The sequence below is a fragment of the Cryptotermes secundus genome, unplaced genomic scaffold (assembly GCF_002891405.2).
Source record: "Cryptotermes secundus unplaced genomic scaffold, Csec_1.0 scaffold1483, whole genome shotgun sequence".
Taxonomy (NCBI): Eukaryota; Metazoa; Arthropoda; class Insecta; order Blattodea; family Kalotermitidae; genus Cryptotermes; species Cryptotermes secundus.
In genome coordinates this window covers 30,281-42,656 of record NW_019731299.1, presented here as the reverse complement: position 1 = coordinate 42,656, position 12,376 = coordinate 30,281, and the positions used below count along the sequence as shown (strand labels likewise).

At 37.0% G+C, this 12,376-nt stretch overlaps 1 protein-coding gene across 1 annotated transcript in view; it reads right to left on the bottom strand.

Annotated features, from left to right (window-relative positions):
• The window catches only part of LOC111867026, a 69,225-nt gene that overhangs the window by 49,885 nt on the left and 6,964 nt on the right, over positions 1-12,376 (bottom strand). Inside the window, exons 3-4 of the mRNA XM_033752517.1 lie at positions 6,637-6,757; positions 6,162-6,325 (exon numbers count right to left, since the gene is read on the bottom strand). Of these exons, the coding sequence (XP_033608408.1) occupies positions 6,162-6,325; positions 6,637-6,757 (285 nt within the window). The remainder of the gene's footprint in view (positions 1-6,161; positions 6,326-6,636; positions 6,758-12,376) is intronic.

Sequence of the window (12,376 nt, the reverse complement as noted above, 5' to 3'; positions counted from 1 at the left end):
AGAACAGAGCTATAAACTCTATTACTGAATTATTTCCAAACTGCTGTGCAGTGTACTTACATGTTGACCTCTTGGGTATAGCCCTCCCTGCCCACATATAGAGCAGCCTTATGGATCCCTACAGCCAGGTAGCCAGGAGTCTCGCACACCTCTACAAGCAAACATTCACACACATGCACACACAGAGAAAGACCTGTATTGAAGGAGGTTATTTAAATGTTACGGGCAGAGAACTGTGTGGTAATATTTAGAAGCAAACATATCACAGGTAATTCCCTAGACGAAATCTTTTTCTCTATGACAGCTCAATAAAACTTCTAAATTCCCATTCACACTTTACTTTTCATGGGTATTCATAGCAAAATTCCTGGGAGCAGCAAAGAAAAATGTGTATGTTCCTGAGGGATGACAAAAATCATTCTGGAAAATATACAGTACAGCCTGGGAAGGAAACATGAACAGGGATGAAGACCTATTTTCAGTGCTTAATTTATGTTTTTAACATTTCATCCATCCCATAGGTTATACAGTGATTAAATAGCAGTAATTTTAATGGTGAACTGAGGACATGGAGGTAAGTCATCACAGCCGAAAGTACTACCAAAAATTTGCATCAAGCAACTAAGCAAAACATCAACAAAGCTCAATTACAACAACTAACTGAGAATTCAACCTGGAATTAAGCAAGAGTTCTAACCAATACACTGTGGTATTTCAATAAATTTCATTATAAAAATGTCTCTAAAGGAAGATGCTACATACAGAAACAGCAGTACAAATTTTGTTCCTTGTTAAACGGTTCCATTCTTGGCAGGCTTATAATCTTACTCTATGGTCAGTATAAGCTATGTTTTTGTATCCGAAATACCTATTAATAACCCAATCAAAGGTCATAATTACTGGTCTTTGTCATTGTGTAGACATGCACAATCTACCTGCCACTTACTGTAGGTTATATTTAGTAGCTATGCTAGATGCAGTGCACCAGTGTTATTGTTACAATTATTGTTAACTGTTTATTAATAACAAAGTTATTTCACCATCACAACATCAAGTTAATCTGTAGAACATGTTCATCTTCAGGTTCTAAGTGTTGCATATCTTTAAATATTTTACATATGTTAGTGCAAGATCATTTGAGTTGTTAATTAATTTTAATGGGTAAAAATGTTTATATAAAAATAAAACTGATATGGCACTTAACATAAATTTTTTGATACTATAAAATCTGAGTTGTTTTCCTCCTCAGTATCCTGTGTTCATATGATCTGCAGGCAGTGTCCATGCTCTGTTGTTGTGTGAAGTTTGGTGATTTTTTCTGTTCTCTGCTTGTTACTGCCTGTCATTTTGGTTCTTTGATGTTGTCTGTATGCAGCTTGGATTGGAACTGTCTCTGTTAAATACAAGCTATAAAATGAAATTTAAGAGAATGCTATGATATATAACTATTATAATTAGTTACTACCTGCAGCCAGTGCTCAAAACTCATTTATTTCTGATATTTAAAAAAACAATAAAATAATTTCAAATGCATGCTATTAAGGTAGGTTACAGCAAGGTGAATTTCAGTGATGTAAGTAAGACGCCATTACATTACATTACATTACATTGCATTGCATTGCATGCCATGGATCAAAAGTTAGTCAAAATGACTGTAGGATGTGGAATATGTCATATAAATACAAAACATATGTATAGACCCCATTCCAGGGGATGATTTCAAAATTCAATTAACAAAATTTACATTTTATTACAACCTATGCTGTTGACATAAATGTCCACATAGAAACAAAATTTTCTTTTCTAAGTAAATTCTATCATAAAAGCACTTTTCCCAACAAAAAAAAATTTCAGGGGTGATGGACATCTCACCCTATAATCCACCTATCTAAATACAACTTTTATGTTGTATTCCTAGTCAAATTTTTCTTTTTTTTGGGGGGGGGGGAGCATGCATGTGCTGCACACACATGCTCACAAAATTCCTCGCTTAGAATCTGTTTCTAATTTTCTTACATTCATCTCTTATTCCTTCTTTAATAATCATTTCTCTACATATCTTTCAATTATACAAGCAGCCACTTTCATTAATATATAAGTCTCAACTGCTTTCGAATAAAATAAAATACATGTTCTTAGTACACTGTATGCATTCCTATTTCCAAGAAGACTGAGCCAAGTTTGACTTAATATGTAACGTATTTCGTTACTGAATAAAAATAATTTTCATATATATTTATATATATATATTTCATACATATTTATTTATGCATACAAAATTTGGTTGGGATACCTCAAAGAAAAAGACAACTTGTGAGACCTAGGCATAGATGGGTGGATAATGTTAAAGTAACTTTAAAGGGAAAGATTAAATGACCAGAATCAGGAGAAGTCCAATGTCAGGTTACTGTGACCACCATAACAGCTAACAACTCAATCAGATGAATTAGTATCAAATACCGAAGTAGACCCTGTTCTAGAGAGTTAGCTGAATAAGGATAATGATCAAATGTCACCTTTTCCAAGCTGTCTGACAGAGAACATATCAATCATGACATGTTACATTCAGACTGCAAAGAACATCATTACCTGATTTTGTGTACTAACCTAAATTTGAGAGAACCATCAAAGAATAAAATAAACTGTAACAGCACATTATTTCTTACTGATACAGTGCTCTTTCAATTATCTACATGTTAATTATCTGGTCCAAAAATTACCTAGATTTATTATTTGTCATTAATTATTGAATTACTGAAAATTTATAAATCTGTATGTTGCCATGTACCTGTGACCAAGATCTTGTTTTTCTCACTCTGTGTACTAGAATGTATCATGTTACAGTCTACTTGACTGTCAAAGACTTTAATTTCAAATCTCTTACCACTAAGAGTACTGCTGCCACAAATATAAAAGATATCCTAGTGTTTTTCATGAAAAATCAGTAGCAATTAGAAGAGAGACTTCTGTGCTTTATATATATATATAGCAAAAAAGTGTTTAAAATCAAATATTCTATATGGCTGTCCCACCTCTTGACATAGATATGGATTAAAATTAACATGAAACCAACTTCTTAAGTACTGGCTAAATCTGACTGTGGCAGACCTGGCAAAGCCTACTTTATTAGCTCAACTGGTTCAATGGGAGGGAAAGAGTGACGACAGTATAGAATTTGGACCATGTCAGTATTCTACAGTACGTCCAAATCTGAACAAGGAAGCATCTTTTACAATCAGATTACATGCTAAATCACAACTAGAAGTTTGTGATGATGGTATATTAGTGTAATTATTGACTTCATGGACATTATACATCATCCTGCTTGCTTTTTTTTTTTTGTTCTTTTCCACATTTGGCATCCTGTTTTGTATGTATATCAATGTGTACATTGCGACCAAAAACACAACAGATTAGGAGATTACAGTGCAATAAATGACTGGGACATGTACATCAATATAGCAATCAATTTATTAAATGACTGTCATGCAACATGTTTCGGTCCTATGACCATCATCAGGCATGTATAAATAAATAAACACAACAACATTCATTGTTGAACTGCATGGTGCAATGGATCCATTGCCGTGTGCCACATTCACAAGTCCCAGTCAGTTATGTACTGAACAGTAACCTACCATCTGTTGTGTCGATGGTCCCAGTATACATATTGTCCTGCTTTTTATTCAAAAACATTTTGGAGACTGAACTCTGGATCCATCAAGTAAGAATCTACTCAGTTGAGCCCCACTGATGAAACTAGTCCCCAACTCCAGACCCTCAGGTAAATGCCTACTCAGTTGGGCCTAATTGATAGAGCTAGTCACTGACTAGCTGACAGAGACAAGAGCCCAGTCTCCAAAATGTTGTTTTTAAATAAAAACAGGACAATGGACAATGTCCAGAAAGTCGGTAATTGTACTGATTATATGATACTTACATATAAAAATTACATCAAAATAGAAGGAAAGATCAGAGTAAATGAAATGAATTACAATATCATTTACCCTATGGCAACTGCATCATGTTGTCATTCAATTGCTGCAATTCACCACTCTCATGCAAAAGGCAGAAATAGAAGAACAACAACATTTTGTGCACACGCAGGCTTAAAAAACTGAAATCACTTACATATCCACCTCTTTTGAGTAGCCTTCTGCATCCTCAAACATGCTGCTCTTCAGCACCTCAGGGGCAAGGTATCCTGGGGTGCCACACAAGTCTGAAATGAGAAGAATATGCTGATGATATGACTACAGTGAGGAGTAAACCAATTTCAGGACTAGTGCTGCAAGTTCATATGGCCACCATGTCGGAGTTGTGTTCCTTGTCCAACTGCAAACATTACCGAGCACCAAATGTGAAATGTCAAACTGATTATGAATTATGAATGTGGAAAGATGATGATCTACTTTAAGGTATTATCCCAGAATTTCCATTCAGAGACAAAGGAAAATGACACAAAAGAACTTGAGGTAGACAATTATTTGGCCACAATTCAAACCTAAATATGGTCATCTAATCCACGCACACTACATCACACTCAGCCTTAATTCACATCTCCTTGCTCTATCAGCAACATCTCTTGCATGTTAGTAGTTTTTTATTTTCTGAGCAAACACATCTCAAAAAAAGATAAAGTGATGGTAAAAATGTAAAATCTGTGAAAAGAGAAAGTAATATACAGTAAACTTACAGTTATCTGGCATCCCAGGATCCAGAATTCTCATACAGCTAGTAAAAATTTCAGAGAAAAACTTTCCATTCATTCAGTTCCTTTATTTTTCATATATACATACAGGTAACAAACCTAGGATGTGGAAATGGTCGCTTTGAAAATAGATATATCAAGATACATATACAAAATTACACAAGTCACATAATCAAAATCACTTACATTAATCGATTAGCATTAATAATATAAAGTAAAAGATTTAATAAGATAATTTAAAAATAACTTACTATAAAACTTGGCTGCGCCATAGCTCAAGCGGTTAGTCGCTGGCTTCCCACAGCAGCAGTCCATGTTCGATCCCGGGTCTGGTCAAGTGGGATTTGTGGTGGACAAAGTGGGGCTGGGGCATGTTCTCTCCGAGGACTTCGGTTTCCCCTGCCAATCTTCATTCCACCAATTGCTCCACAATCACCCTTACCTATCATCTGGAGTTGGTACAATAGACCAGAAGTGGCCACAGTACAAGGGACTTAGTCCCACCCCACTAGCAATAAAAAAGACATCTGTACCATCATGGTAGACTGGTGGAATAATTCTTTAAAAGGCTCCTTTCACTGTATTTAGTAACTGATTTAACTTATGACAGTGAGTTAACTGGCAACATACACTCCTGTTATGCATTTTTGTATTTGTCTTGTTGTATAAAATTCAGTCCGAGCTAATTATTAATGATATATATTCAAGCTTTTATTTTCCTGCTATTAGCTTAACTTTCAGGTACATATGTATGAAGAAATTTCTTACGTGATTAGTTTAAGAAAGGTTGGAAGCAGTGAACTGCTCATAGATCACTACATTGAATAGTATTTATCTCAAAAATCCATGTTTATTTATAAAATGGAAGTGTTAACCTCAGACACAATAATATGCATGTATTTTCAACATGCTGTTCTTGTGCTTAGTCTAAAATTGACCGTGCAAGTAATTTTGGTAGAATTAAATATGCAAGTAATTTGTGGTTGTTGGTGTGTCTGCTTAGTTAATTCATGTTTAATTCCATGTATTCTGGAAGAAATGGTTCATATTTACATATTGTATATTCAGAACTATTTTTGCAAATACTTCTGAGAAAATGTAAATAATGCCATTTGTGATTGCATACAAATCAGCAGAGATGTCACAGTTCTGATTCACTCTCGAAAGCATCTGGCTTACAGTATAGTCATGTCTGTGTGTCCATGTCATGATTATTGAATTACAAGGCTGATTTTCATTAAATATGGTGTTAATGCTGTGGCGTTGGAGGCATAACCACTTTAATACAATACAGTACAATACAATAATTCATCATTTCTTGTCAACAGTGCCAAACAAAACGTGGTGTACTACTCAGCAGTCGTGATCTGTACAGGCATACCCTTGTATTTGGAGGGATATATTCCTAAGATAATCATGAATAGAAAAATTCACAAATAGTGTGACTCACCATAAAGTTTCTCCCCAGGTTTTATGGCACGCGCAAAGCCAAAGTCAGTGAGCTTAATATTGAGGTTATCATCCAGCAAAATATTCTCCGGTTTCAAGTCACGATGCACAATGTTGTGACCATGTACATGCTGCAGGGCCTCAAACAGTTGTCGCATGATGTACCTGAATAACCGAACATGACAACATGAAGAAGTGATAGAATAAAGACACAATTACACCCAACATAATTCTTTATACACTTCAACCTAACTTATCCTAAAACAAATACAAAAGCATATTAATTGTAAATGCTGTGAAGGAGATGTAAGATGTACAAGTTCAAAGCCATTCTCACAGTAATGTGGTACAGTTTGTAGAGGTTAGATGACTCATTCTATTTTGTGACAATGTGTCTGTAGATTGTCCAATACTTTTATAAGCAGTGTACAGGTGGACAAAAAAAATAACAAAAAGCACAACTAAATATTACTTGCCTTGTCTTCTTCTCAGAAAGTGCTACCACAGATGTCAGGTAATCAAACAGTTCACCATTCTTGCACAGCTCAAAAACCAAGAAGATAAAAGTACTTGACTCAAACACATCATGCAGTTCAACTGAAACACAATATCAGTATGCTGACTTATGCAATGTGGCAACAACAGCAGGTCTTTGATGTAGATATAGACAAAATCAGTCTCAAAGAACGACACTTCTGCAGCTGGTAAACAATAAACACATCATGTAGGATTTCAGGTTATCACAGTGGCGGTTATGAAGAATTCTATCTATGCCTCCATCTCGGGGGTTGAAGAATAAGGCAAGCAAGAAACCAACATAAAGCAGTTAGCAAGCAGAGCTCTGTGACCTGTTCCTCTGAAATGCTGGTTGACTACATGGTTTTACATCCAAGATGACAGATCTCTTAATAGAAACATCACTCACTACCTAATCTTTCTGTACTACAAAATAATGCTACTCCAACAGTTCAGTACAGGTAGTGCAATTTTGTTCTCATAAACTTTGATTTAAAAAATACTTTAACTTCTGCAACACGATGTTCCACAGACTTGCATAAAATACCAAGTGTAGTGAATGGTGAAATCTGGGTGAATAATAATAAGAAACAGATCAAAAGTATAATGAATATTCTCAAAAGTATATAGTATAAAGTATAAAGGAAAAGGAAAAATGTAAGAGACACAGAGTCCTGCTACTTGGGAACAATCAAACAAGAGGTTGAGCAGACTTACTAAAGCTGAATTTAAATAGTGAGTTCGATGTCAGCGGATTTGTGAAGCCAGGAGCAAAGTCAAGGAACATTCTAGGCACAAATATCAATAAAGACATGTCAAAGGATGATATTGTACTAGTCTGTGCTGAATCAAACAACATCAGTAAAAATAATGCAGAGGAAGCATTAAAAAACATAATTAATTTTATAAAAAGAACCAGTCACACCATCATCATAAGTCATGAAAGCACTACACAGACATGATTTAGTCGACTGGTCATGTGTAAACAAAGAGATTGAACTATTTGCAGACTTCTAGCCAAGACTGAAATTATATAAACAGGTGTCAATTAGTAGTCTAAATCTTGACAGACATTTTACAAGACATGGGCTGCACATGAACTATGAAGGAAAAGAAAAAATGTGCCAGTAAATAGCAGAATTGGTTCAGCGAAAGTTTGGGACAGGGGTTAAAGCTCTTCCAGCTAACGCTATTCCACTAAAATATTAAGAAGACACAGTCCATGAAGAGGCTACTCAACTAGAATACAAAGAAGACACTATCCATGAGGCGGCTGCAGAAACCCAGGGGAACGAAACAGAGAAAACTTCAGCAGACCCATCCCTTAACTGTGCGGTGCTATTTGAAAGAGATCAACAACACGAAGTTTGTATGTCAACCAGACAAGGGAGCCCCACAGTAAAGCTAAGAAAAGACTTTTTATAGACAAGCATAATGCTGGTATCCTCAAGAATAATAATAATAATAAAGTAAATGCAAACATTCAGATATTCCATCAAAACGTGCAAAGTCTAAATAATAAAAAGCTAAATATGGATGTGCTACTAACAGATAAAGCACTAGAGTTAGACATACTATGTATCACCGAACACTGGTTAGAGGAAAAAGAAATAGGTTATTATAATTTTGAAAACTATTCCCTTATATCGAAATTCTGTAGGAAAAATAAGCAGCATGGAGACTCATGTATCTATGTCAAAGCCTTATAACTTGTTTGAAAACTTGAATCAAGAAGAACACTTTGAGGCTAGTATAATCGAACTTATCCAGTTTAATACAATTATTATCTGTGTATACAGAACTCCAAACAGTAATATTAATATATTTATTGAAACCATGGACACAATAATTAGCAATTTAATAAACAAAGGGAAGAGCATCTCAACATAGATTTCCTAGGAAGAAGAGTAAATCTACAACTGCAGACAATGTTAAACTCATATGGCTTGCAAGCAATAGTTGATGTCCCAACGAGAATAGGACCTAGAAGTCAAACAGCTTTAGATCAAATAATATTGAACAAGGGCTTATGAGGATACAATCTTAAGGTGATTGAAACAGGATTTTCTGACCATAAAGCACAGATACTACAGATATGGATGCAGTATAAGAATAAAAAGGGGCAAGTTAGACTAAAGGAATAATTCAGAATAGCTAGATCTCACAGGGAAGAGAATGTACAATACCTAAACTATCTACTAGAAAGAGACTTGGGAGCTTGTTTTTACACAAAATTCAGCGAACGAGGCATACACTGAATTTTTAGGTACTTTACAGTATTATTACGATATAGCTATGCCTAAAAAATGGGTAAAAACTAAACAGCAGGAAAATAAAGGGGTTACCTCAGGAATAAGGGTATCGGGGAATAGACTCAGGTTTCTTAATAGTCTAATGAAAGAAGGAAATATGCCAGAAGAATTTAAATACTACTACTGTCATTACAAAAAATATACAACAAAGTTATCAGTGAAGCAAAAAAAATAACTAATAACATGCGAATAAGAGCATCAGAGAATAAATCAAAAGCCATGTGGGACCTAGTTAAGGAGGAACTAGGTAAACAGAAAGAAGCAACGAAGAATATTGAAATAAGCGAGAATGGAGTTAATATACAAGATCCAAAAGCTACAGCCAATGTCTTTAATGAATACTATACCAGTATTGCCCAAATGGTATTGAGTGGCAATCCATTATCCAAAACCAATGAAGTTAATGTCAATACAGTAAAATATAATAGTAACAGCATGTTCTTAAACCCAACTACTGAAGAGGAAGTGGCAGGCATAATTAAAGGATTAAGTAATAAAAAATCAACTGGAATTGATGATAATCCAGAGTATATTATTAAAAATGTTATCCTAAAATAACAACTGCTATGACATATATAATAAATCTGTCACTCTCAACTGGACATTTTCCTGATCAACTAAAAATTGCAAAAAGTGAAGCCTTTGTATAAGAAAGGATCAGATACAGAACTTGGGAATTACAGTCCAGTTTCACTAATTTCGTTTTTTTTTTTTTCAAAAATAATTGAAAAAATCATACATAATCAATTTTGAATAATCACAGCATAATTAACAATAAACAGCATGGTTTCTGGAAAGGGAAATCAACAAATACTGCAACTGCAGAGTTTATAGAAAGGGTCTACAAATCAGTGGATGAGAGGCAAATAAGTATAGGCATATTTCTGGATCTGTCAAAGGCATTTGACTTAGTTGATCATGATATGAGGGCTGGAACTTTAATAGTGGCAACACTGCTGTAGAGACGCCATGCAATGGAACCAAATAATGTTGCTTATACCACACGTTAGTTACATACCTACCTTACCTCAGAGCAAATGGACTCTCCCTTCCCACATCATGCGCATGCGCAGTGACGAGAAGAACGGAGCCTCGTGTTAGCTGGCGGTCTAATGTAGTGTTGTCACGATGTTTTCAAAACAGGAACAGCGGAGTTGGATAAAGATTGAACGTGCCAGAGGCCGTACAGCACGACAGTGTCATCAAGGTCTTCAAGAGGCTTGCAGGGAATCTGCATTGCCTTACAGAACAGTGGCAAGGTGAGTAAAAGCCTTCAATGAGAGCCGTCAAAATGTGGCAGACACGCATTGGCCAGGTCATCCTAGTGTCAGTGAGGAAGAAGTGTATGCACTTTCTGCGTTACTGGAGAGTGATCGATGCCATACGATTCATGAGCTGGCCCGAGACAGGAGTAGCACATACGAATGTGCTTCACATTCTGAATGAACGCCTGGGCATGAGAAAAATTGCATCACGATGGGTTCCGCATGATTTGACAGAAATGCAGAAATGGCTACAATACGACACTGTTCGTAACCACTTGGAGCACTATGACCACAAAGGAGAGGCTTTCTTATGCCTTATCATTACACTGGATGAGACATGGGCCAAATCGTATGAGCCACATATGAAACGCCAATCGAACAAATGGAATCATTATGGGTCACCACAAAAATCAAAAGTTTGTCAGAACCCCAGCAATGTGAAAGTTATGGTGATTCTCATGTACAACTGTGATGGCGTTATCCTAACGCATACCGTTCCCCGACAGCAGACGATCAATGCACAGTATTACTGTTCATTTTTGGGACACAACCTGTGACCAGCTTTGAGAAAGAAGTGGCGACACTTTCTGCAGAACCCACCCATCATTTTGCAGGACAATGCTCAGCCGCATGCAGCACAAGCTGTAGCTGATTTGTTCGATCAATGGGGCTGGAAAGTGCTGTACCATCCACCATACTCCCCAGACTTAAGCCCTTGTGACTTCGACTTGATTCCTAAGATGAAGGAACCACTTTGTGGCATTCACTTCAGAACTGTTCCAGAGATTCTTCAGGCAGTAGACTGCTCCATTCAAACTATCAACACAACAGGCGCTGCTAAAGGTATCCTATGACTTCCACATCGCTGGCAATGGGCTGTACACAATGCTGGTGACTACATCGAAGGACAGTAAAATTTCGAAACATGCATCTATTTTGTATCAGCTGTAAATAAATAGTTGCCACTATTATAGTTCCAACCCTCGTATACTGCTAAGGAAGATTACAAGAATGGGAATAAGAGGATTGCATNCCAGCAATGTGAAAGTTATGGTGATTCTCATGTACAACTGTGATGGCGTTATCCTAACGCATACCGTTCCCCGACAGCAGACGATCAATGCACAGTATTACTGTTCATTTTTGGGACACAACCTGTGACCAGCTTTGAGAAAGAAGTGGCGACACTTTCTGCAGAACCCACCCATCATTTTGCAGGACAATGCTCAGCCGCATGCAGCACAAGCTGTAGCTGATTTGTTCGATCAATGGGGCTGGAAAGTGCTGTACCATCCACCATACTCCCCAGACTTAAGCCCTTGTGACTTCGACTTGATTCCTAAGATGAAGGAACCACTTTGTGGCATTCACTTCAGAACTGTTCCAGAGATTCTTCAGGCAGTAGACTGCTCCATTCAAACTATCAACACAACAGGCGCTGCTAAAGGTATCCTATGACTTCCACATCGCTGGCAATGGGCTGTACACAATGCTGGTGACTACATCGAAGGACAGTAAAATTTCGAAACATGCATCTATTTTGTATCAGCTGTAAATAAATAGTTGCCACTATTATAGTTCCAACCCTCGTATACTGCTAAGGAAGATTACAAGAATGGGAATAAGAGGATTGCATTAAAATGGTTTCAATCATATCTAGAAAACAGGGAACAAAAAGTGGAAATTACATACAGATGTAAAGAAACTAAATCACTAGCTATCTACTGTGAAAGAGACCCATACGACATGGAGTCCCATAAGGTTCTGTTCTCGGACCAGTGTTGTTTTTGCTATATATTGTGACATGTTGCGCTAAGGAGAACGACCCCCCACCAGCAGTGACACAGCGGGTAAGTCAGCGCTCCCCTCCCCCTCCTCCGCACGGTAACGAAGCCCGCCCCGCCACTCCCCTCCGCGGTGACATCACGCGGTGACGCGGAACTGCTTCCTACTGTGATGTGGAACGTAACAGGCAATCCTGCGGCTATATAAGTGAGCTGCACAACTGGTACCAGTCAGTTCTAATGTGGCTACCAGCGAGTTCTACTGTAGCAGCCGCCTAACACAGTTGTACGGTGACAGCCGCCGAGTTATAAAGTAACAGCCAGCCGACTACAAGTTGG